The 21,210-nt window shown below is 53.7% G+C and overlaps 9 protein-coding genes across 9 annotated transcripts; 4 read left to right on the top strand and 5 right to left on the bottom strand.

Moving 5' to 3' along the window:
* Window positions 1–556: 556 nt before the first annotated feature.
* On the bottom strand, window positions 557–1,888 carry BDY24DRAFT_444856 (uncharacterized protein; the record flags this gene model as incomplete). The annotated part of the gene is made up of 6 exons (XM_076644883.1): window positions 557–943; window positions 1,015–1,254; window positions 1,412–1,447; window positions 1,516–1,669; window positions 1,741–1,776; window positions 1,884–1,888. 6 exons carry the CDS (start codon window positions 1,886–1,888, stop codon window positions 737–739), a joined length of 678 nt encoding a protein of 225 aa, XP_076492610.1. The 3' UTR covers window positions 557–736.
* VPS28 (ESCRT-I subunit protein VPS28) lies at window positions 1,847–3,405 on the top strand. Its single transcript, XM_076642321.1, has 7 exons — window positions 1,847–1,955; window positions 2,053–2,186; window positions 2,419–2,524; window positions 2,605–2,721; window positions 2,848–2,990; window positions 3,057–3,117; window positions 3,182–3,405. The coding sequence occupies exons 1-7, from the start codon at window positions 1,941–1,943 to the stop codon at window positions 3,257–3,259; spliced, it is 654 nt and encodes a 217-aa protein (XP_076492609.1). The 5' UTR covers window positions 1,847–1,940; the 3' UTR covers window positions 3,260–3,405.
* On the bottom strand, window positions 3,406–7,287 carry BDY24DRAFT_403095 (potassium transporter). Its single transcript, XM_076642320.1, has 20 exons — window positions 7,194–7,287; window positions 7,076–7,125; window positions 6,936–6,995; window positions 6,807–6,875; window positions 6,695–6,737; window positions 6,433–6,625; window positions 6,335–6,364; window positions 6,026–6,261; window positions 5,874–5,954; window positions 5,714–5,801; window positions 5,388–5,626; window positions 5,271–5,296; window positions 5,121–5,180; window positions 4,930–5,050; window positions 4,781–4,853; window positions 4,306–4,708; window positions 4,147–4,232; window positions 3,863–4,024; window positions 3,631–3,771; window positions 3,406–3,558 (listed from the first exon to the last, which is right to left on the bottom strand). Exons 1-20 carry the CDS (start codon window positions 7,243–7,245, stop codon window positions 3,525–3,527), a joined length of 2,247 nt encoding a protein of 748 aa, XP_076492608.1. The 5' UTR covers window positions 7,246–7,287; the 3' UTR covers window positions 3,406–3,524.
* A 481-nt stretch (window positions 7,288–7,768) lies between these two features.
* STT3 (dolichyl-diphosphooligosaccharide--protein glycosyltransferase subunit STT3) lies at window positions 7,769–11,580 on the bottom strand. The gene is made up of 16 exons (XM_076642319.1): window positions 11,357–11,580; window positions 11,135–11,152; window positions 10,969–11,005; window positions 10,698–10,897; window positions 10,494–10,570; window positions 10,225–10,410; window positions 10,003–10,164; window positions 9,717–9,929; window positions 9,458–9,633; window positions 9,376–9,390; window positions 9,266–9,291; window positions 8,663–9,186; window positions 8,464–8,584; window positions 8,272–8,388; window positions 8,027–8,189; window positions 7,769–7,950 (listed from the first exon to the last, which is right to left on the bottom strand). The coding sequence occupies exons 1-16, from the start codon at window positions 11,512–11,514 to the stop codon at window positions 7,816–7,818; spliced, it is 2,328 nt and encodes a 775-aa protein (XP_076492607.1). The 5' UTR covers window positions 11,515–11,580; the 3' UTR covers window positions 7,769–7,815.
* Window positions 11,581–11,729: 149 nt separating this feature from the next.
* On the top strand, window positions 11,730–13,944 carry BDY24DRAFT_403090 (uncharacterized protein). Its single transcript, XM_076642318.1, has 12 exons — window positions 11,730–11,906; window positions 12,023–12,146; window positions 12,239–12,273; window positions 12,343–12,414; window positions 12,494–12,594; window positions 12,674–12,780; window positions 12,848–12,869; window positions 12,943–12,950; window positions 13,021–13,133; window positions 13,211–13,279; window positions 13,364–13,503; window positions 13,622–13,944. The coding sequence occupies exons 1-12, from the start codon at window positions 11,838–11,840 to the stop codon at window positions 13,893–13,895; spliced, it is 1,134 nt and encodes a 377-aa protein (XP_076492606.1). The 5' UTR covers window positions 11,730–11,837; the 3' UTR covers window positions 13,896–13,944.
* Window positions 13,945–14,138: 194 nt separating this feature from the next.
* Window positions 14,139–15,274, top strand: BDY24DRAFT_217755 (uncharacterized protein). Its single transcript, XM_076636542.1, has 6 exons — window positions 14,139–14,226; window positions 14,325–14,360; window positions 14,605–14,639; window positions 14,719–14,787; window positions 14,863–14,972; window positions 15,038–15,274. Coding segments are annotated over exons 2-6 (357 nt in total). The 5' UTR covers window positions 14,139–14,226; window positions 14,325–14,359; the 3' UTR covers window positions 15,180–15,274.
* On the top strand, window positions 15,050–16,338 carry BDY24DRAFT_217729 (uncharacterized protein). The gene is made up of 3 exons (XM_076636541.1): window positions 15,050–15,286; window positions 15,358–15,482; window positions 15,562–16,338. Exons 2-3 carry the CDS (start codon window positions 15,369–15,371, stop codon window positions 16,084–16,086), a joined length of 639 nt encoding a protein of 212 aa, XP_076492604.1. The 5' UTR covers window positions 15,050–15,286; window positions 15,358–15,368; the 3' UTR covers window positions 16,087–16,338.
* Window positions 16,339–16,392: 54 nt separating this feature from the next.
* On the bottom strand, window positions 16,393–19,458 carry TFB2 (TFIIH/NER complex subunit TFB2). Its single transcript, XM_076636540.1, has 12 exons — window positions 19,248–19,458; window positions 19,054–19,161; window positions 18,804–18,944; window positions 18,631–18,727; window positions 18,390–18,505; window positions 18,138–18,261; window positions 17,991–18,059; window positions 17,818–17,901; window positions 17,538–17,739; window positions 17,324–17,454; window positions 17,193–17,240; window positions 16,393–17,118 (listed from the first exon to the last, which is right to left on the bottom strand). The coding sequence occupies exons 1-12, from the start codon at window positions 19,373–19,375 to the stop codon at window positions 16,699–16,701; spliced, it is 1,668 nt and encodes a 555-aa protein (XP_076492603.1). The 5' UTR covers window positions 19,376–19,458; the 3' UTR covers window positions 16,393–16,698.
* A 299-nt stretch (window positions 19,459–19,757) lies between these two features.
* Window positions 19,758–21,198, bottom strand: BDY24DRAFT_403062 (uncharacterized protein). The gene is made up of 6 exons (XM_076642317.1): window positions 20,759–21,198; window positions 20,634–20,661; window positions 20,402–20,490; window positions 20,281–20,328; window positions 20,159–20,178; window positions 19,758–20,067 (listed from the first exon to the last, which is right to left on the bottom strand). The coding sequence occupies exons 1-6, from the start codon at window positions 20,840–20,842 to the stop codon at window positions 19,908–19,910; spliced, it is 429 nt and encodes a 142-aa protein (XP_076492602.1). The 5' UTR covers window positions 20,843–21,198; the 3' UTR covers window positions 19,758–19,907.
* Window positions 21,199–21,210: the final 12 nt, after the last annotated feature.

Raw genomic sequence — 21,210 nt, 5'->3', positions numbered from 1 at the left:
TCAGCTCTCAGCTTTGACTTTCGAATAGGAAGGTTTAGACTACGTCTCGAGTTATAGTTTCTTTCGGTTTCTCATTCTGTTTCATCGCTCGCTTCACGACGGGGGCAGCAGGAAGGACTTCGAAGGAGGGTCCAGACGCGTCCCCTCTCTTCTTTCACTTTGTATTTCTTTAGTCCCCTTCCGTTGCCTCCACACTATATCCTCGACCCTTTCTCTCATATATCTGTTCTCTTTTCACCTGCTCAGCCTCGGCGTAGGCATCTCTTTTTCTCGATTTGTGCTCTCGTGCTCGGTCGTTCTCAAACCAGTCTTTCCCCTCTACAGTTTGCTTGTTTGCTTTTGCTCTCGCCCTTTTCTTTTTTGAAGACGATTCACGGAATTTATTCAACTTGTTGTCGTGGTGATTTCGAGAGAGGTCCATGGGCTGTCAAGGGAGAGGCGACGCGTCGTGCAAATGAAACTCGTCGTGGGATCCGAGCCTCAACTTCTCGACTTTTCTTTCTACGGAAGATCTTTCTCAAGAGTCTGAGATTCGAAGCTTGGTCTCGCAGGCTTTGTTGTTTTGCGAGTGCGAGCAGAGAAAGAGAAGCAAAGGCAAAGCAGAATGCGAAGGCAAAAACAGAGACAGAGCGTCGATCCCCCATCCTCTTCGTATCGCCCTTCACCCGACCGACCTCCAAAGACCAGGATCACAACCCTTCAGCTCCAACTTCCTTCGCACCCGACTCTCACAACCCTACTCGACCCACTCGTCCCCGAAGTGAGCAACGACCTTCCACCTTGAAATCCGAACGTGCTCGACGAGTCCCAGATCCATCGACGATCGATGCTCCATCCCAAAGAGGGAGTGTCGTAGAATGATCGTTTGAAGTGCAGGAAAGTCCGAGGATTGATAGAAGTGGGAGAGCGAGTCCACGAGAGCGAGATCCGACGCGACGACGTCCTTCGACGAGAGCCTCGGGAGGGAAGGAAACTCTGGGACGGACCCAAAAGGTGGGAGCGACGGCGACGGACCCATGGAGATGAAGGCTCGTGAGGAAAGAGTCCTTCCTCTTGGAGGAGAGGTTCAGAGGAGGTGAAGTTGGAGTGGAGGGAGAGGAAGGTGAGATGATGGAGGTCGACGAGGGAGGTGAGGTGGTCGAAGTTGTCCGAGAAGTTGGTTTCCAAGCTCAACAGCTTCGAGAGGTCTGCTGTAGAGTCTCCACCAAGCGTCCTTCCGGGAGAGGGGAGACAGAGGTGTCGCAGACTGGAGAGCTGGTGAACAATGGACCACGGGTTGACGTCTTGTCTCCCTCCGAGGTAGATCGTGTCGCCGACGTCGGGAAACCCGAGGATGTGGAAGAGAGAGATTTTGGCGAGACGATGATTTTAGTCGTTATTAAAGGAAGAGCTGAAGCTGTTTCTTGTCGACGACGATCTCAGTCCAAAGGAGCGCAAGGGCGACGTCCTGAGGGAGAAGAAGGAGGAATCAGAGGAGGAGGATTGACGAGCTCGATGCAGCGAGAAGGAGCCCACCGACCAAAGCTTGCAGACCCTGGCAGCACGATAGAGGTCTCTGTCGACGACTCTGACTTCGGGGTCGTCGATCTCGTTGTTGGGAAGAAGACGAGTGGGTTGAGAGAGAGCGAGGACGATCTCGTGGACGACGTCGTCTGGGATGAAGGAGGGCCTGGGCGAAGAAAAGAGAAGCGTAGGTTAGTTCGCAAGGTTATGAGTATGATGGATGTACTAGTCACTTACATGGAGAGTAGTTTGGCGATATCGAGTTGAGGTTTGCTGGTGGGAGTCGAGGGAAAGGAAGGAAGAGGGAGGGAGTTTCGAGCTCACTTCCCCCCCTCCCCTTCTCCCCCTCTGTCCCAAACCATCATCAACCACTTTCCGACTTCATCGAACCTAGTCGTCTTTTCCAAACACCTCTTCTACACTTTCTCGGTCCCGATATGTCGATAAACCTGGTGAGTCCCCGCCCTGTCGTCCTCCAGCGAGCTTCCCCTCCTTGAAGCTCACCTTCCTCCTCCCCTCGTCCTCTCTCCTCTTCCTCTTCCCTCTCAGGACGAAGAACTTCGCCTCTACACCACTCCAGCTGAGAGAGAGCTCTATGACTCTCTAGCCACTCTCTTCTCTATCGTGGTATCGCTGGACTACCTGGAAAGGGCGTACGTGCGAGACTCGGTCACTTCAAAGGAGTCAGTCCCATCTCCCTCTCCTTCTCCCTCCCTTCCCGAGCTCCGTCGTCCTTCCACGGACGCGAGATGAGTCGTTTCACCCCTCAGGGACGAACATCAGGGAGAGCTGGAGCATTGTTCCGACATTTCTATCGTTGTAGAGACGGGCATCGTCTTCGGGGAGGCGCCGACGTTGAAGCTCACCTTTCATCGAGCTCACCCTGTTCTCCCTTCTTTCCCTTGATCTTCACAGCTATACCCCAGCATGCACAAGACTTCTCTCTCAGTACAAAGGGATCCTCAAGCTCGTCCCTCCATCCCAGTTCCCATCTCTAGAAGCGTTCATGACGAGATTCAACGTCCGTTTCTCTCCTCCTCCGTCTTCCCTCCCTTCGAATCGAGCTCACTTTATCTCGCTGTTTTCTCCGTTTTCGAACAGATGGACAACCCAGCAGCCGTTCACAGACTCAAGATCGGAGTGCCAGCAACAGTCGAGCATGCTTCAGGCGAGAATGCTGGCGTAGAGACAGGCAAATGGGTCGCTGAGGTCACTCAGGTGAGCTTCTTCCCTCCTCCCTCCCCCCCGTTCTCTCCTCTTCGCTTCTCTCTTCTCCTTCGAGACTCCTTCTTCTGTTCTCTGGGTGCTCAATCTGACTCTCACTTATAACTCTTCTTTATTCAGTCCTTCATCACCCTCCTCGACGCTCTCAAACTCCGTATGCGAGCCAAAGATCAACTCCATCCCTACCTCAGCGACCTGATGAGCGGCTACTCGAGATTCAAAGCCAGTGCTGAGTGGGAGGGAAGAGGGAGGATTCTGCACTGGTGAGTCTATTGAGAGCTTCCCCCTCGTTCTTTCGAGAAGCTGATCTCGCTCCCTCTTTCTCGTAGGTTGATCACTTTGAACGCCTTGACCGCGTCGGACGAGATCACGGACGAACAGTCGAGACAGGTTCGTCTTCACTCTCCTCTTTCTTCCAACGAATAGCTACTGACGAGTCCGTCTTTGTTCTTAGATGCTCTTCGACATTGAGCAAGCATACAACGAGTTCTTCCGGAGCTTGTCGGGCGGGAAGGAGGGAGGAGGAGATTGAGGACGAGACGCGTTCCTCGAAGGTCCGTCGGAGGAAATCTCGCCTGAGCTCGACCGGGTACGAATTGCGAGAGCTCTTCCGTTCGCTCGAAGACAAAGGAAGCTTGCGAGAAGAGGAAGGGGCACGACGCGTCTTAGGCTACGATCATGAAATGACATTGAACTATTCGGTACCGAGGCAATAGCAGGAGAAAGAGAAAGCCACAAGGGCGAGACATAGCGATTATTCAGACATCTATCTATACGAAGCTTCGACCCGATACCACTCAGATTTGGGCGTTGACTCCGATGTAGATTTGGCTGGAAGAGGACAACAAGAGCACGATCAGCGAGCTGCTCGAAACGAGAATCGAAGAAGAGAGAGAGACGCACTCATCACCACCCTCAGCAGCCGAAGTCTCATCAGGGAAGATGGTCCTGACTCGAGCATAGAGTTCCGTGATCAGGAAAGATCGAATGAAGGAGATGAACGCGAAGCGAGTGGGTTTCGATTGGAAGACGTAGTTGGGAAGGCTGTTTCGTCAAAGGCAGGCAAAATATGGATCTGACTCAGCGAGCCGAGTTGGGAACGAGGAAAGGAAAGAAGAGAGAGGAGGAAACGAACATGTGAGTCGAGTTGCGAGCCGCGTCGTTGATGTCCTGGATGTGAACCGCCGCTTGCTTGGGATCGTAGGCGGCTTCGATAGCTCGGAGTCGAGGAAGGATCTCTTCGACGTAGGCAGGTCGAGAATCTCTGTATCCTAGTCGGACGGTGATCCCGTAGAAGCTGAGAAGGGAAAGGCAAGAAGAGAGAGAGGACGACGCGTCAGTTCGGTCGAAGGCTTGTGGGCGTGGATATCGTCGTGAGAGAGGTGACGTCGAGAGACAGCATGACGATAGATAGCTCACCCTTCCAATGATCTGACCTTGACGATGTCGTATCGATCTTCGAGCCGAACGTGAGGAAGTCCGACGACTCGAGTCGAGAGGAAGATCTGGAAACGAGGAGAAGGAGGACGAGTCAGAGAGAGACGATAAAATGGCAAGTGTAGCACGAAGGAGCCTCACAACAACTCTAGGAAGAGCAGGCCATCGTCTCAAGAACGAGTAGAAAGCATGAGGAACTCCTCTACCGTCCGAGGTCTTGTGGAAGATCGCCATGGTCGAAATCCTCGGAAGCTCGAGCTGACCTTCAGGAACCGAGAGCCAGAGCGTTTCGTCGGGGATAGCAGGAGTGTCGTCCTCGTCTGTTCCAGTGGCGTTCTCCTCTCTGTTGTGGCCGTCGACGAGGATTCGAACGCCTGTCGAGGTTGACCTGTCTTGTTCATTTGCGAAGTCGAACTTCGAGTCCTCCTGCTTCTTGTCGACGGCTGAGGATCGAGTGATGATGTGAGAGAGCTTCGAGTGATTCTTGGCGTCGAAAAGGTACTCCGAGTGTCGAGCCCAGGTGTAGAACGAGAGCATGAGGGTGCTGGGAGAGGGACGGGAGAGAAAAGTCAACGACGCGTCCGATCTCGGCAGCGAGTGAGACAGGTTAACTCACAGAGCGCCACCGATGGCGAGAGGGTACCAAGCACCGTGAGGAACCTTTCGGAACGAGCTACCCCAGAACAGAGCTGAAAGGAAGATGATGGAAAGAAAGATCAGAGTCGTTCCGGTCGAAGGAGAGAACCGAAAAAGGGGTCGACTTACCGTCGATGAAACCGAAGAAGAGGAAGAAAGCGATGGCGAGAGGCCAAGGAAGGTCTTTGGCGAAGGGAATAGAGAGGGTGAGGAACGTGGTGGTGATGAACATGACGGTGGAGACGGCGAACTGAACGAGGGAGCGAGGAAAGGACGGGTCAACAACCTTTCGTGGGACGAAACGCTGTTCAGATACTCACTCCGTAGGCGTTCGTCAACGAGAAGGAAGTCCTAAAGCCTCCGATAGTCGCAATGACGGCCTGAAGAAGGCGAAAGGGACGAAGACGGAACGGAAATCAGCTTCTTTCGGACGCGTCGGTTTCGAGCGAACGATTCAAGATCAAACGCACCACCATGAGCGTGTAGTTCACGGCAGCTGCAGACATCGAAACGTTAGAGAGGTCAGATCGGTGTTGGTGTTTAGGGAGAAAGATGTACGTCGATTGAAAGGAAGAAAAAGAGCGCACCGAAGTAGATCTGCCCTGCGCTGGTCGAGCTCGTGTACTTCATCCTGAAGCGGGGGCAGGCGTCGAAGTTGATGAGTTGCTGAACGAGAGAGAAGCAAGCCGTGATCATGGTTTGCGAGGCGATCAAGCAAGCAAGGATCGCGAAGAGGAAGGTGACCCAGTAGAGTCCACCTCCGATTCCGCCAGGAATAGTCGCGTAAAACAACGAGCTCATAACCTCCTCGCCATCAACGATGATCCTGCGAGACGCAAAAGGAAGTCGAAGGAAAGGGTCAGTTGGCGAAGAAGCCGATCTCAGTCGAGAAGCTGGAGGATTTTCGACGGACCTAGCTCCCTGTCCGAGGTACGCAAGAACGAGGCAAACGTAGGCGAAGATGAACCCAATCCGAATCGAGGAGGGAGTGAATTGTCCGACTTTGAAAGAAAGAGAAGGGAAACGCAAAGTCAGCGGCGACGCGTCTTTTTGTTCGGTTCGAATAGACGTACGGTTCGCGAAGATAGCTTCGCATCCCGTGATGGCGAGTAAGATCGAAGAGAGTGCATCGAAATTCTTGGTCCTCACGAAGACTGAGGAGCGAAAAAATGGACGCCAGTTCAGCCAAAGAAACGAAGGGAAGCGTTGATCTCGTCTCACTCACACATCACGGCCCTGCTAGGATCAAAAGCTCTGAAGATCCCAGGGTACTTGGAGATGTTGATCGCTCCACAGACGGCGAGTAGCAGGAACCAGACGAAGGTGATAGGGGCGAAGGCGAAGGATATCTTCTTCGTTCCCAAACTTTGGATGAGAAAGAGGACGAGCAGGAACGCAATACTGATAGGGACGACCGAGTCGAGGACCGAAGGTTTGGCGACGGCGATTCCACCAACGGCACTGTAGTAGATGGAAAAGAGGGCAGGTGAGGATGAGCAAGAGAGGGAGGAAGAGAACGAAGGTCGAAACCCACCTCACGACCGAGACGGCGGGAGTCAACACGCTGTAGGACAATCAGAGAAGCAGTCAGGACTGCGAGATCGAGAAATTATATGTGTATAGAACACCTACCCATCGCCAAGAACGAGAGATGTTCCGAAGAGAGCCCAAACCATCAACGGCCACTTCGCCTTGCGCAGGACGCTAAATCCCAATCTTCCGACCTTCTCCTCGACGACCTCCTCCGTGGTGTATCGAGTGAGCTGACGATCTTCTTCCGAAGGAATCTTCCTAGGAAAGAGAGCAGTCCAAAGGGCGAAGGTTCCTGAGAGAGGGGAGCGAAAAGACTTGAGAGTCGTTCAAGGTCGAGGCGAGGAAGAGAAATCCAACTCACCTCCTTCTCCCTCTCCAGTCCCGAAGTGCAAAGCGATGAAAGACTGTAAGAGGGAAAGTCAGCTTGAAGTACGGAAGAGACGAAGTGACCTGCAGCTAATCCCCCTACCCACGTATTTGATGAGAGGCACGAGAGTGAGGGAAAAGATGATGGCGCTGATGGCGCCAATAACGTCCTCGTTCTTGCAAGGGAAGAGAGGTCAGCTGAAGATTGCTTCGGAGAAGAGGGAAGCTAAACTCACAGAGGGAACAGGACCTGAAGCGGGGAAGAGAGTACTGAGGACGTAAAGTGGGGACGTTCCCTGCAAGTGGAAAGAAGGAGAAAGATTCAGCTCAGCTCAGCCCCCTCTACCTCCCTTTCTTTTCCCATCGAGAGACTCACGATATCAGAGTAGATGATTCCAAGAGCTGAGAAGCTCATGAGCATGAGTCCTTAGAGGGAAGGAAGAACGAGCGGAAGGTCAGCTCTACGTCTCTTCAGCGACGCGTCGAAAACTCACCTCGAACTCCCTGGGTCCTGTTGGGCTGTCGTAGATGAAGTTCGGTTGTCATTTCTGATGAAAGGAGGGAAGGGAAGGAAGGGAAGATGGTAGTCAAAAGGGAAGGAACGAAAGATGAACCGTTTTGGGGCGATGCAGGAAGCAAAATTGAGCTAAATTCGCCTCGGTCTCAAATCTCGAGAGGACTCGAACTGATGTCCTCGAAAGGAAGGCGCGCAGGGCGAGGGAAAGGCGTCCTTGACGTGTCCAATGGTTGAGGGAATAGGAGATGTCCGGGGGTACCTGACGATGAGCAGGAAGAGATGGGAGGAAGAGGGAGGCTGAGCAAGGGAGAAGGGGAGAGCGAGCTCGTCGTTCGAAGGCGTCGAGCCTTTCGTCCCTTCCGCTCCGCCTGCAAGAGAAACAATACGGCTTCAGGACAGTCGCTTCGGAAAGACCTACACGAGATGTTGCTCACCTGCAAGAAAAGGATTCGGACTCGCTTCTCTCGTTCTCCCCATGCGAGGTGCGATCGAGTTCGCATTTGACGACCAAGTCGATAGGGATTTTGGCCGTTCAGCTGAGCAGAAAGGTCGCAGAAAGAACTGATTCATCGAGATACGAGAGCTGTCTCGACCCTAGTCTAGTTGGTCGCCCTTCGCTTGAGTTTGGGAGCCGCCGTCGAAGCCTTCTTGAGACGCGTCCCCGACTCGAACTTGTTGGCTGCTTTGTGCTGTCGACCCAGAGGATCCAGAGGCTTGACAGCGTAGATTCGGACCTGAAAGTGATAGAAAGGAAAGAATCAGCTCTGGAGGAAACGAGGTAGAGATAGGAGCAGGGAAAAGAGGACGAACGATCCAGTTCTCGCTCGTGAACGCCTCGTCCAGCACGTCGAGAGTGGGACTTTCTGGGATGTCCTGGTTTCGAACTCGATCGAGAGTCCTCTGTCCACCGAAGAGCTCGGGGAATCGGAAGTAGGACATCTTGTACATGAGCGAGTTCTTCATCGCCGGCGATCTGCCAAAGAGAGAAGAGTGAACGCGTCGCATCAGCTTCGACTTCCGTCTCGAACGTAGGAGGAAGAGGAGAGGAGACTCACGCGTCCTTGTCGACCTTGTACTCTCCTCGAGAGGTAAAGTAGTCCCTCTCCTGGATCTCCTCAGGCCAGACTCCCTGGGCGATTCGAACCATCCAAAGGAACTTGTTGATGTCGTCTCTGAAGGAGGTGAGAGGAGAAGAGAGTCGAAGTCAGTATCGACGAGCTTCACGAGAGGAAGGAGCTCGAACGCACCCGCTGTAGCCGAGAAGACCTCCAAAGATGACGAGGACGTAGTCGACGTCGTGTTTCTTGAGGATCGGGTAGGAGACCTCTTCGGACGAAGACATGGCCTTTCCGACGGTGGCGATGTGGGCTGAGGAACGAGCAGAGAGGAGCGGGTCAGCTCAAATATTCGTCGCTTCATCGTAAAGGGCGCTTCTCGAGGACTGACTGTTGTTCCAAGTGTTGTTATCCACGAGCGTCGGTCGATCCGCCATCCCAGCGATCTGGTATCCGTAATCCCACCAACTCATCACCACAGCGTCCTCCTTCGTGTTCATCCTCAACCAGTAGTACGCCTCCCTGAAGTCGTCGATGATGTTCTGACTTCCATCGTTGTTCCTCGTTGAGAGAACGACCGAAGGAGACGAGTAGGCGTTGGAGGTGACCCAGGTGCAGTGAAGGACGAAGAGGACGAGGAGGATGAAGAGGTTTCCGACGACGAGGAGACGAGGTCCGATGCCGAAGATTCCGTTCCTCGAGGAGGTAGATTTGGATGAGGGAGAGGAGGAGGAAGAAGCGGCGGCTTTCTTGGCTGCCTTTTTGGAGGGAGGAGTGGGAGGGGTGGAGTCGGTTCCAGTGGAGGGAGTGGAGAAGATGGCTCGGAGGGGCTCTCCATCGTCGACTTCGACTTCGGGTGTATAAGGGTCGATGTAGGTGTGAAGGAGTTGGGTGACGGCGAGGGCGGAGGCGACGCTGTGAGAGAAGAGAGGAAGCGCGTCAGTTCGGGATTCAAGGTCCGCGTCGAGGATGCGAGAAGGATTTTCGAACTCACCAGACGACAGGAGTGAGCGTGAGCATCTGTCACAGAGAGAGAAGGAAAGTCGTTGTCAGCTCGATCTCGGGAGGGAGAGTCGGACGCGTCTCGAATTCTGTTCGACTCACCAATCGAACCATGACCTGGTGGAAGGAACAGAAAGAAGTCAGCGTTTATCACATGCAAGCCCGGAACAGATATAGAACTCACTCCTGCGAAGTAACTGGCAAGAGCAGCGTAGATGATGATGAAGACGTGTCCGTCGGTCAACTGCTGGAAGCAGAGGAAGATTCCAGCGGGGAAGATCCAGATGAGCATTTCCAGGTCGAAGAAGAACGAAGGCCAGGCAGTAGGTTGATGTTCCGACACCGAGGCGATGATGGGGACTGCAAGACGAGAAGGTGTGGTTCGATTCGAAGTCAGTTCGAGGAGATGAGAGCTTAAGAGAGAAAGAGAGGAAGAGACTCGCTGTGAATCTTGGCGTATCCGGTATCCCAAAGGGAGTAGAATCGGCCAGTCCAAGGAGCGATGGTTCCCGACATGGTCATGGCGACGAGAGCGGCGAAAGCGATGGCGAAAACGGCGACGACGAAGACGGTGAGGAGGGTTTGGAATTGCTTCGCTGGGAGATGGGATCGGACGATCTGGACGAAGGCGACGAGTTGGAGGAGACCAAAGACACCTGATTCGAGTCGAAGAGGGAGGCGGGAGAGTCAGCTTGAAAAAGGAGAGGGGAAAGAGGGAAGAGGACCAACCGAGAGCAGCCATGTGTTCACTCGTCTTTAGAGGGAGGAATCCAACAAAGGGGACCTGCATACTAGCCAAGGTTCCGATGAGATACCAAGAGGAGTAGGAGATGTACAGCCTGTTGGTGAATCGACCCATGAGGACGAGGACGAAGGCGTGAAGAGGAAGCACTGCGAGAAAGAGACGGTGGTGAGCTTCGTTCCCTTCCTTCCCTCGATTCCTGGACTCACTGTTGGTGATGAAAACGTAGCCTCCCCAAGCAGCAACCATGTATCCGTAGAAAAGCGCTGCGATGGTACCCCAGAAGGCTGAACCTTGCTTGAGAGCTCGAATCCAGAGGTAGAAGGTGAACATGAGGAGGAAGATGGCGATGGCCTCGTTATCGTAGGATCCGGCGACGGAACGGGAGATGTATCCTGTTTGGGTGGTAGTAGATGGGATTACGCATCAGTATGTATGAAGATAAGATTGTACGAGCTGGGAGAGAGAAGAAACGAACCAGGTGCGATTCCGATGAAAGCAGCTGCGAGAAGTCCAGCGGAGTAGCTTCCCTCGGGAGTGAGCTCGTTGGTGAAGCTGCAAAGTCGAAGAAAGGTCCAATAGTTAGCTCTGGCTATATAGGGTCCTACTCTCGAGGTCGGTGGTTTCTTCAAACGGAAGGAAGAGTGCAGGAGACGAAGAGATCGAGCTCAAGAGTACTCACAGGTAGGTCGCCCAAGCTGTCAGGCCAGAGAAGGCAGGAGCGAGCATGACGCAAACGTTTCGGATGTCTACTGGGATGTTGATGAGCTTGAGGAAGTTGTAGATGATCCCTGATGTGACCATGAGACCAGGGTAGACGGTTCCTCCCACGACTCGTCCGAGAGGATACCACGCTGTTGGGTCGAACCAATTCCAGAGTTCCTGGGAGGCGAGAGAGGATGAAGACACGATGAGTTGGATTAGAGAAGGAGAAGATGAGGAAGCTGACTCACGTAGAATCCGTCGTTGGCGAGAACCTTGGTTGCTCGGCTGGAAGGAGAGATGGTGCAGGAGGGAGGGGAGGAAGGAAGGAGGTGAAGAGAAGGAAGGAGAAACGGTGAGCTTCAGATCTCCCCTTTTCGTGAGCTTTTTCGATCGAGAAAGAAGCCTAGCACGCACTAGTTGAACCAGGGATCGCTACAGAATGGTCAAAATTGAGGGAAAATGTCAGCAACGTGGTCTTTCGTTGAGCTCGACCTGTTCGCCAGCGAATCTCGTCCTCCGTCGCCATCTCCCTCTCTTCCCTCCTTCAATCCTCCCTTCCTCGCCCCTCTTTACTCCAAGGCCCCGAGCTCAGCCACCTTACTCAGCAGAGGCTTACGTAGAGAGGCGACTACTCACAACTCGTGAATGATACTCTCATGCCTGATGACTGCAAACAACCTTGAAGCGATCGCAGCTCCGGAGATGGTGGCCAGGATCAAGAAGCGAAGGAGAGCAGAAGAGTTGGCTAACGTCGATTTCTTGAACTTGGGGAGGGCGTATGCGTCGGGAGCCATCGCTGGCTAGGACCGAGAAGAGGAAGGGAGAGAAAGGGAAGGGGAGGGAGGGAGAGGCTGTCGAAGTTGGAGGAGAGCTGGACTCTGCGAAAGGAGGAGGCCGTCGCGAGCTTGTCGTCCTGGTCGTCAAGTCACTTTTTTTTAAAGGCTTTCAGATAGACAAACAATCATCAAGCTCTGATGATCGGTTAACTACTTCAAGAATTTCTGAAAACCTACTGAAGCACGTCGTCAACCCATCGTCCAAGTCCATCCTGAATCCGAAGCTCACCTTCCCTTCCTCTCCTCCCAAACCGCCACCTTCTCGTGCCGATCCAAACACCATGGACACCATCCCCGACCTCAGATGGACCAAGGACAGCTCAGAGACACTCGACGAGTTCCTCGCTCAGGTCAGTCTCACATCTCGGCGCTGTGAAAGAGGAAGGCCAGGCAGGGAAGGAGATTGAGGTGGAGCTGACCTTGAGTCCTCCCTCCCCCCCCTTCCTTTGCTTTCCTTCCCGAGCAGAAGAAGCCTTCGATGATTCAAGATGACGGGACGAAGCCTTGGATCTGGGTGCAGAAAGAGGAGTTCCAAGCGAAGGCGGACGAGATCAAGAACACCGAGACTTTGCAGGCTGGGATGGACATCGGTGAGCTTCCGAACCTCTCATGACGGTTTTCCAAGGGTCTCAAGCCGCTGAAATGCAGTCCAATGCCGATACCCTTATTTCTGACTTTTCAGTCGATGCTGTGACCGAGAAAGTCAAGGAGATCGAGGTGATGAGCTCGCTCTCTTCTTCTCGTTTTGCTCCGACTCTTTGCTGAACTCTCGTGCCCTTTTCTCAGGCCGACCCGGCTATCCCTGTCAGAGCCAACAAGTCGAAGGGTACTAGGAGTAAGAAGGATCTGCGAGAGGAGGTCAGTTTCCGTGGCCCTTCTCCAGCGTCGTCCCTTTTGCACTCTTGTTGACCTCCCCTCTTCTGCCTTCGCTTTGCAGGCTCAAGCTGAAGCAGCTTCGCAGCTCAAGGCTCTCGCTCTCTCTTCGGGAGATACCTGTGGGAAGTGGCTACTCTTCAGAGACGGTTCGAGAGTTGACGCGTTCGTCCTTCGTTCTTTCCCTCTCCTGCAATCAGACCTGACCCGCCTCAACGTGTCTTCCTTCCTCCTTCTTTCTCAGAACCTTCGCCGCTCTCGCAAAGTCTCTAGTCGATGGACCTCTCAGTAGAACGGAGTGTCGACTCATGAAGGTTGCAACTTGCCCTCGATTCGACGAGGAGCACTACCGTGAGTTTCATTTGGTCGCGTCGTCGCGTCGCTGAAACGCAGCTGACATCTCCGCCTCTTCTTTCAGAACACGTCATCTGTCTCTACTAGTCAGTTTACCTTCCCTTGGACTTCATTCTCGCGTCCTGACTATGTAGCCACCGTTTCTTCCGCTTCAATCAGCCCGAATGGTTCGTCTTTCCTCGTCCCCTCTCGATCTCTCGCCCTTCCTTCGTTCGCTGACTCGACCTTCTCATACAGTCTACGACAAGAAAGCCTCCGAGGAGATCCTACGAACCGTCGCCGAGAACCATGGGATCGAACTCTCGTCCGTCAAGTCTGATCTCTACACGATTCTCGGACTTGACTCCAAGGTGAGCAGCCCCTTCACTTCCTTCTTCTCGCCTCGTCTGGACGACCTTGTTGACCTCCATTGCTTACAATTTTTTAGCACGAATCCAAGATGAGATCGACTATCTGGCAGCCAAAGGAGCTCGGACTCGACAAGGAGGGGATGAAGGTCAGTCGCGTCGACGTGCCCCTTCTTCTTCTTCTTCCCTCCCTTTCTCTGACTCTCCTTATAATTTTCAAAACTTCTTTCCAGAAACTTACTGAGGCCTACTGGAGCAATGTGAAGGAGAATGCCGCCTCCGCCGACGACTCAGCAGACGGGACGACGTCGAAAAGGAAGGCTCCAGCACCGACCGAGGAGGAGACCAATGCTCAGGAGGCGAAGGTCAAGAAGTAAGCACTTTTGCCTGTATCATGAGACTCAATCATGAGTCTTCTTGTCCTTCTCATGGACGAGCTGACTTCGCTCTTGCTCGTTCGACGCGTCTTTCCCCTCTCCCTCCCTTCGCAGAGCCAAAGCCAAACGAGCCAAGAAAGAGTTCGACGACGATTCTTCATCCGATGACAACGACGGGAAGCCCAAGGAGGTCACCAAGAAGTCTGCTCCTGCTCCCACGAAGAAGACTGGAGTATCCTCGTCGGCGTCGGCGAAGAAGACCAAGAAGGACGAGTCGAGTGCGGAGGAGGAAGAGGAGAAGGTCGAGAAGAAGGCACCTGCTTCGAAGGAAGTTGTGAAGCTGAAGCAGAAGGCTGAGTTGAGTGGGAGTGAGACGGAGGAGGAGTGAGGGGACGGGAGGAGGGTGGGAGGGAGCGAGGGAGCGAGGGAGGGAGAGCGATCTTAACGACCTTGATACGACTTTTTGACTTTGAGGTGGGTTCGTGAAAGGCGAATACAGGCCTTGAACTTGGTTCGAGACAGTGGGACTCTGTCACTCTCTCAGGCTGAAGGGAAGACAGCTATGGGCCAAAGTCGCGCGAAGCTCATCTACTCGCCACCCTTTCCTTCCTCTTTCTCCTCCCACCCGCGACCATCGATTTAAGCTCATCATGAGGGAAGATCCTGTCTTCTCGCTCTCCAGAGACTCTCCAACGTCTCTTCCTGCCTTCCTTGAGAAGGTAAGCCTCGAATCTCCCTTCCTTCGAGATCTTGAAGTTCAAAAACGAGTCGAGCTCACACCTCTCCTCCCTTCCCTTTCCTTTCCCTGCTCTTCCAGTGTCAGCCATCCAAGGTTGCCGAAAACGATTGTGAAGTGAGTCGATCTCAATGCTGTTTAGCATCCTCTAGTTGAGAAGTTGAACTTCTGGCTCTCTTTCTGGTGGTGCCGTAGTGGATTTGGATCCAACGGGAGGAGCGAGTCAACGAACTCTTCGTCGAGCAGGAGGTCGTCGTTGAAGCTGGCAAGGAGATCTGTCGGTACCTCTTTCTTGAGGTCTCATCAAGCACGAGCCTATCATTCGGAGGAGCTGACATACTTCTCGATTCGTATTGCTCAGTGACTGCTACAACGAGACGAGTTCAAGAGTTGGGAGTGAGCTTCGATTCCTCTTTCTTCATCTTGCCCTCGCCTCCCGTCTCGAGCTGACCTCCCCTTTCTTTCCATTTTACAGAAGGAACTCTCCATAGCTGGCCGAGCTGGTCAACTTGCTGCTCGAAGCAAAGCTCAGCTTCGTACCCAGGTTTGGCCTCTCTCTCCTGCCCCCGCTCGTCCCTGATCGCCCGTGCTGATCGATCCCCTTCGTTGGTTCGTTCAGATCCAGCAGGCTCAGAACAACGCCATCGAAGAACTCAAGCTTCTCTCTATCAACACCGGTCTCACGAATGGCAAGCTGCTGGTGTTCCAGGCGGAGGACAAGGTCGACAGGTGAGTTCCGCCTCCTCTCCGTCGACGTTCGTTCCACTTGAGCCTGACCTCTCGAATCTTCGCAGCGTTTTCTCCTCACTGGCTACTAGTCTCATTTCGGGTTCTCTCAGTCGAACGGAAGTCTACTGTATGAAGGTCGCTCCTCGAACAATCAACGGGAAGCCTGAAAGTGAGCGCGAACTTTGTCGAGGTCAACGAGCTACCTGACGCTCTCTGCCGCGTCTTCGAAGGTCACCTCATATGTCTCTACGTCCCGAATGTTTACGAGAAGGAGTCCCTGGCTCTCGTTCTTCAAATTCTGGCGAAGGATCACGGTGAGCCTGACATCTCTTCGTTTTCTTTGCTGCTCGCCGCGAAAGCTCATCCTTCTCGTTTCTTGCAACAGGAATCCTCGTCATGGCCGTCAAGAGTGATCTCTACACCCACATCAATCTATACTCGAATCACGAATCCGGTCTTCGAGCTTCAGTCTGGACGGCGAGTGAGTTGACAAACGTGGACGAGCTCAAAGTGAGTTCCCTGTCCCGCTGGTTCCTTCGCTTTGAGGCCCTTTGTTCTAACAGTATATGATTCGCTTTCGTTTCCTCAGAAGCTACGAGACGCCTACTGGGAAGCTCAAAACTCGTCGTATCAACCCGCCTCCTCAACCTCGAAACACCCCGGCGTCGCTCCTCTCTTCCCCGGGACCGGATCCAGGCTCGACGGAGGTGTAGCAGCACCCTTCGTTCCTCCTCCTTTCTCATCATCATCCGCCGCCCTGGCTTCCACTTCCTCCGCCGAATCATCCGCCAAACCCTCCACCAAATCGAAGTCAGTTCCCCTCCTTCGTCAACGCGTCGACCTTTTTCTTCACTTCTCACTCTCCTCCCTTTCCTCTCTTTCTCCTCAGACCCAAACCCATCTCATCAACCAAGGAGAAAACCAAACGTGTCGTCGCTCAAACCTTCCAAGACTCCTCCGACTCCGATTCCTCTTCCTCCTCGACGAAGAAGAAAAACCCAAACGCTCAACGAATTGGAATCGGAGTCATCCCTGCCAAATTCAAACGAGCTCCTATCGCTCCCAGATCCAAACCCACCGTCGCTGCACCTCCCCTTGCTACGTCTCAGGCTAGCACCTCGTCCTCCAAACCGAAATCCAGCTTCGCCCGACCACCTCCCGCCAAACGATTCAAGTCGGCCGCTTCAGCTCGACCCGTCTTCGACGACTCTAGTTCTTCGGAGGAGGAGAGGCAGCCTGGCGGGAACGCTGGGACGTCTAAGGGGGAGGGCTCGGGGAAGTGTAGGGAGGAGACGAAGATGAAAATGGACAAGGGGAAGAAGAAGGAGGTGGAGCAAAGGGGGAGTGAGACGGAACCGGACGAGGAGGAGACGGTAGCGGTGAAGGAGAAGGTGGCGCTGCAGGAGAAGAGGATCGAGGTGGATGACGAGAGTTTGACTGAGTCGGAGTAGGGATCTTGTTGTTTTGTTTTGGGCTTCTCTTTCGTTTCGTTTCGAGCTTTCAAGTCGCGTCGCGTCGTGCTTCCTTTCCGTTCCCTTTCTTCTTTTCCCCTCCCTCTCTTCTCTCGTTACGATACGCTACGATACCTACGAACTTGAACGACCCCTTTCTCTTTCGTTCAGATCTTTCCCCTCCTTTAGTTTGCCTTTTCTCTCTCTCTCACTCTCGCTCTCCCTCTGTCGCTTTCTACTCGTTGATCGTCATGACCCATCCTCTCGTCCTCTCCCTAGCTCCCCCATCCACCCCCACCCCCGTCCAACGCATTCAACTCCGCCTCCAACCCACTAACATAACTTTTGATCGCCCCATGCCCCTCCGTCGTCACAAAGAACATCATCCTCTCCTTGCCCAGATCGTGAACGACGACGTTGAGTTGGTTGGCGTACGCGAGAGCCATGGTGTATTCTTGGAGGGAGGTGAAGTCGGAGTAGAGGTGGCCTGAGGGGAAGGGAAGAACGAGGGAAGTGGGATGGGCGAGGGTGGGAGAAGAGAAGAAAGGAGAGGGGAGGAGGGAGAGGGTCAAGACGAGAGAATGAGCGAAGAGGAAGAAAGAGTGAAAGAACGAACCATCCGTCGTCTTGACCCTATGCAGCTCCGTCTCGTACAGCCTCAGTTGGTCCTGAACCGTCACGGGTAACAGCGGATTCTAACCAAACCCACACCGAAGACGACGCGTCAGTCTCGCCCCTCTCTCTCCCTCCTCGAACTCGAGGGACTCACGTTCTTATGCATCTGAGGATGAGCGTGTACCGTCAGGTAACTGATGATCTATCAACGCCAAATGAAACGAAGATACGGAAAGGGAGTCAGCGAAGACGAACGAGAAAAGGGGACGGGTTGAGGAGACGAACCTGATCAGCCGTAATCCCCTTCTCCAACGCGTTCCTCATCTTCCTCCTCGTGATCTCCCCCACCACCATGTTCGGGAACCGAGCTTTGAACTGGACGAAGAGGTTCAGGACCGAGATTTGGAGGACGTTGTCTGCCAAACGAACCGAAAGCAAAACGGAAGAGACGCGTTCAGTTTCTCCATTTTCCCTCCGAACGAGACGTGCTGCTACTCACCCGTATAAGCATAAACCCTAAAGTTCGTCTCAATCACAATGAACCCCGTCTCTGTCGGGACGGTCGAGATGTTGGTCGGCGGAGGACCTTGCTGCTGTTGGAACTGGAGTTGGAGTTGGTCGGCTGCTGGATCGCCGGTGATGGAGGAGGGTGAGGAGAGGGTGGTAGCTAGGCGGGTGGGGTAGAAGCGTTTGGACGTTTTCTGAAGACCAGAGGGGAGGGAAGGGAAGTAAGTGGGAGGAACGGAGGAAGGAGAGGGAAAGCAAGGGAAGGGACGAACGGTCCGTCGATAGATGAACCCCGTCTCGTTCAGATCTTCGAGCATGGTGAGTTGGGTTGCTGTGAGGTTTTCGGTTGAGTATCCCTGCGAGTTGTCGAGGCAAAAAGACGAACGAACGCGGTCAGCGGCCGCAAAAGAGACGAAGGGAAAGAGAGGGAACGAAGAGAACTCACTCGACCGAGTTCCAGACTTCCGAGCATGAACAGGAACCCCAAAGCTTCGATGGGATCCATTTCTCGTTCCTACACAACGATGAAACCGAGTCAGATTAGCGAGGGAAGGAGGAAAGTAGAAGCGAGACGAGACGAGGCGAAACGAACCGGCGCCAACCTCAAGTAATTCAGCATCAGATCCCACTGCTGCGTCCCCACGTCCTCGAGCAAGAACTGGAACCCTCTCGAGGTGATCTGGAGACGTTCTGCTCGGAGTTGATTGCTTCCGGAGCTGTGCGAACGAACGGAAGGGGAGAGGGTGAAGACGCGTTGGTTTCGTTTCGTTTCGAGTTGACGCGTTCGAAACGACGGGAGCGACTTCGAGCGGGTGTAGGAATTATTGGTGGGATATGAACTCACGCAATCGGATCCGCCATCAGTCCCGAATTAGCGAGAAGGTAGAGCACCGAAGCTTTGGGAGGGACGGGCGAGATGTTGATGGATCCTCCTTTCGAGACCATGAAGTGGAGGATGGTCTATACAAAACGCGCAAAAAGCGTCAGTCAACTTCTCGAGCGAGCTACTTCTTGATTCGTGCTCTCGAAGGAATAGAGAATCGAGAGAAGAAGAGATGGAAAGAGAATGCGAGACGACGACTCACCTCCCACTTCCCCACCGCAATCTCATCCAGCTCCTCCACCGACTTTGCGTTCTTATCCTCCTTCTCTGAAGGGATACCGAAACTAGCGTGCGTCCCACTATCCACCGAAACGTCAAACGAATCAGTCCTCCACCCTCTTCCTCTCGTTCGTCGTTCGTTCGATCTCGACTCACCCTCCCGTCAAAGCCCTCCTGAGTCCCTCCTTGAACGCCGAAGTAATCGAAAGTTTCGAACTCTTGGAGGACGAAGAGGAGGACGAGGTTTCCTTGATGATGGCTCGATGGGAGAGCAAGGCTAAAGCGGGAGAGGCGAGTCTGTCGACGCGACGAAGGAGGAAGGGAAGGAGGTGTGTGTGAGCTCGACGGTTTCGCTTCGAAGCAGGCTTCTCTCCCTTCTAAAGTGGCTGCTGGTTCAGTTACTAACCTCCTCCCTTCCTCACCCTTCATCCAAACCAACAAATCATCCTTCCTCATCGGCGTTTCCAACCAGAGCAAGGAGAGCACGATCTGACGAGGTAAGGGAGGGAGCAACCTGGAACGAGGCGCAAACGAACCGAAAGATGATCAGTTTCCATCTCTCTCTACCCAAGAAGCTAAACGCAAAACACCCGAGCCCACCTGAAGATAGCCAAACATCCCGCGGGAGTGGAGTAGAGTCTGGCCAGGGTGAGTTGGGATTGAGAGTCGAGGTAGGTGTGGATCGAACCGGTGAAGGAAGGAGAGGAAGAAGAGGAGGAGGAGGACATGATTTTGGAAGCTGAGATGGATCTATAAGAGCGGATTGGGCTGGGGGTGGAGTGGGTGCTGAAGGGGAAAGCGAGGGTTGAGGTGAGAGAGAGGGAGGAGAAGGAGGAGGGGAAACGAAGGAAGGAGTTGTCAATTCGACGAAAGCAGTTTGAGCTCCCTTGCTCTTCAAGTCGTGAAGGTTTTTCGAGGAGGTTTTTGACCGTCTAAGGTCGAGGACGAGAGGGAGTCGAACTCGAAAAGCTGTTCTCGCGGTGGTGGACGCTTGAAGCAGGGAAGGAAGAGAAGGAACGAAGGTGAGCTCGACTCGATTCGATTTCGAGCGATCTCCTTGCCGACGGGCCATGAAGCGGTTGTCAGGCAGGTTTTCCGTTTTGATCTATTCAGCACATTAAAACATATATCCTCTCTTCTAAGAGCTCCGAATCCAAATTCGAAAAAGTTTCCCTCCATCGCTCAAGCTCCTCCTCTCAGCCCATCTCCTCCTGTCCCTCTCCCTCTCATCTCTCCCTCTCTTCTCCCACCTTCGCACGCTCACAACCCCTTCTCCTTCCCCAACTCCTTCTCTCCACCTCTATTCCAGTACGGAGGAGCAGCGGACGCTGTAGCCGACGACGCCTTAGAGCTCCCAGACGCGCCAATCGCGTCCTCGTATCCAGGGACCTTGTTCAGATCGTCCCGCGTGCTTTGGATCCTGTTCGCACCGCCAAACGAACGAACGAGAGTTGAGTTAGGACCGTGTGAGTGAGTGAGAAGATGGGTGAGGAGGGGAGGTGACTACGAACTCTTCTACGAAAGGTCCAAGCTGGGAACGAGGCGAAGAGAAAGAACGAAACGAAACGAACGGAGTCAGCATCGCCCTCCCTCTCTTCTTCTCCCTCTCCAGAGATTCAGAACAGGAACCCACCTTGTTCGAAATCAGCACCTTCCCAAGCTCATGTAGCTTCTTATCGATCTGGCAAACCCAGAGCAAAACCGCGTCAGAACCGCGTTGAAACGAATCGGTCGACGCTCAAGGGCCCACTCACATCCTCGAGACTCTTGCCCTTCTGGAGTTTGGATCGAGCGTAGCCGTCGATGATGGCTTGAGCGTAGCCTGGTTTGTTGTTCGCTCGGGCTGTAGAACAGAAGGGGGTGGAACGGAGAGGGAGGGAAGGAGGAGGGGAGGAGGAGATGGTGGTGAGCTTCGAGGTTCTTGTCTACTTTTGCGAGCATGAGAGCGCTGACGCGAGAGAGAGAGACGGGTAGAGAAAGCCTCACGGTCATCTAGAGCTTCCAGAGTGCTTCTCTGTGAGGCGAAAGAACGAACGAAGGTCGTGAAGAAAGAGAGAAGGAGCAAAAGGATCAGCGTCATGGACGTCTCCCTTGTTATTCAAAGGACGCACTTGAGTATCGATATACTTGGCTCCTCGATTGAAGTCGTAGAGGGAGCCACGAGTGGGCATGCTGCTGTCGTCGTCTTTGCTCATGTTGTTGGATGGGTGGGTGTTGAACGTTGAGGGAGAGAACAAGGAGAGATGGAAGGTGACAGGCGAAAGAGAGAGCGAGATCGGTTGCCGGCAAGGAAAGGAGCCGAGAGAGTCATTTTTTTTGGGGTTAGCGAGCGTTTAGGAAGATGCTTGAGGGGTTGGGGGTCAAGGAGAGGTGGTGCTGTGGGAGAGAAGCGAGGTGGTCGCGTGCGAAAGAAGGGGGGGCGAGGAGGGAGGTGGGCTGAAGGAGGTTGTCGAGTCGCAGCGAGGAGCATCGTCCGCTTCTGCTCTACGACCTGCTCGTATTTTCACCTAGAAATCTGAAGCTGAGAGCGAAGAGAAGAGTGACAATCGTCTCATCGAAGTTA

The sequence above is a fragment of the Mrakia frigida genome, assembly GCF_051309035.1.
Source record: "Mrakia frigida strain ATCC 22029 unplaced genomic scaffold BDY24scaffold_44, whole genome shotgun sequence".
NCBI lineage: Eukaryota > Fungi > Basidiomycota > Tremellomycetes > Cystofilobasidiales > Mrakiaceae > Mrakia > Mrakia frigida.
Note: the sequence above shows the minus strand (reverse complement) of the source record. Positions and strands in the feature narration are given on the sequence as shown.

Bases quoted from the DNA above. Each gene is read 5' to 3' on its own strand.
- VPS28 (XM_076642321.1), top strand. The intron at 2,722-2,847 runs GTGAGCTTCTTC...TTCTTTATTCAG, and splicing joins GGGTCGCTGAGGTCACTCAG to TCCTTCATCACCCTCCTCGA. The intron at 3,118-3,181 runs GTTCGTCTTCAC...CTTTGTTCTTAG, and splicing joins CGGACGAACAGTCGAGACAG to ATGCTCTTCGACATTGAGCA.
- BDY24DRAFT_403095 (XM_076642320.1), bottom strand. From the start codon at position 7,245: ATGACAACCGAACTTCATCTACGACAGCCCAACAGGACCCAGGGAGTT. The intron at 5,802-5,873 runs GTACGTCTATTC...TTTCTTTCAAAG, and splicing joins CGAAGCTATCTTCGCGAACC to TCGGACAATTCACTCCCTCC. The intron at 5,297-5,387 runs GTGCGCTCTTTT...CGATGTCTGCAG, and splicing joins CGCAGGGCAGATCTACTTCG to CTGCCGTGAACTACACGCTC.
- STT3 (XM_076642319.1), bottom strand. From the start codon at position 11,514: ATGGCTCCCGACGCATACGCCCTCCCCAAGTTCAAGAAATCGACGTTA. The intron at 10,165-10,224 runs GTGAGTCCAGGA...TCTTTCTCGCAG, and splicing joins CTACGTTTTCATCACCAACA to TGCTTCCTCTTCACGCCTTC. The intron at 7,951-8,026 runs GTTCGTCCTCTT...TATCACTTTCAG, and splicing joins TCACGAGCGAGAACTGGATC to GTCCGAATCTACGCTGTCAA.
- BDY24DRAFT_403090 (XM_076642318.1), top strand. From the start codon at position 11,838: ATGGACACCATCCCCGACCTCAGATGGACCAAGGACAGCTCAGAGACA. The intron at 12,595-12,673 runs GTTCGTCCTTCG...CTTCTTTCTCAG, and splicing joins GACGGTTCGAGAGTTGACGC to AACCTTCGCCGCTCTCGCAA. The intron at 12,781-12,847 runs GTGAGTTTCATT...CTCTTCTTTCAG, and splicing joins ATTCGACGAGGAGCACTACC to AACACGTCATCTGTCTCTAC.
- BDY24DRAFT_217755 (XM_076636542.1), top strand. The intron at 14,788-14,862 runs GTTTGGCCTCTC...TGGTTCGTTCAG, and splicing joins AAGCTCAGCTTCGTACCCAG to ATCCAGCAGGCTCAGAACAA. The intron at 14,973-15,037 runs GTGAGTTCCGCC...GAATCTTCGCAG, and splicing joins GCGGAGGACAAGGTCGACAG to CGTTTTCTCCTCACTGGCTA.
- BDY24DRAFT_217729 (XM_076636541.1), top strand. From the start codon at position 15,369: ATGGCCGTCAAGAGTGATCTCTACACCCACATCAATCTATACTCGAAT. The intron at 15,483-15,561 runs GTGAGTTCCCTG...TCGTTTCCTCAG, and splicing joins CAAACGTGGACGAGCTCAAA to AAGCTACGAGACGCCTACTG.
- TFB2 (XM_076636540.1), bottom strand. From the start codon at position 19,375: ATGTCCTCCTCCTCCTCTTCTTCCTCTCCTTCCTTCACCGGTTCGATC. The intron at 17,902-17,990 runs GTGAGTTCTCTT...GACAACTCGCAG, and splicing joins GAAGTCTGGAACTCGGTCGA to GGATACTCAACCGAAAACCT. The intron at 17,119-17,192 runs GTGAGTCCCTCG...GGGTTTGGTTAG, and splicing joins ATCCTCAGATGCATAAGAAC to AATCCGCTGTTACCCGTGAC.
- BDY24DRAFT_403062 (XM_076642317.1), bottom strand. From the start codon at position 20,842: ATGAGCAAAGACGACGACAGCAGCATGCCCACTCGTGGCTCCCTCTAC. The intron at 20,662-20,758 runs GTGCGTCCTTTG...TTCGCCTCACAG, and splicing joins CCAAGTATATCGATACTCAA to AGAAGCACTCTGGAAGCTCT. The intron at 20,179-20,280 runs GTGGGTTCCTGT...CCTCGTTCCCAG, and splicing joins AGGTGCTGATTTCGAACAAG to CTTGGACCTTTCGTAGAAGA.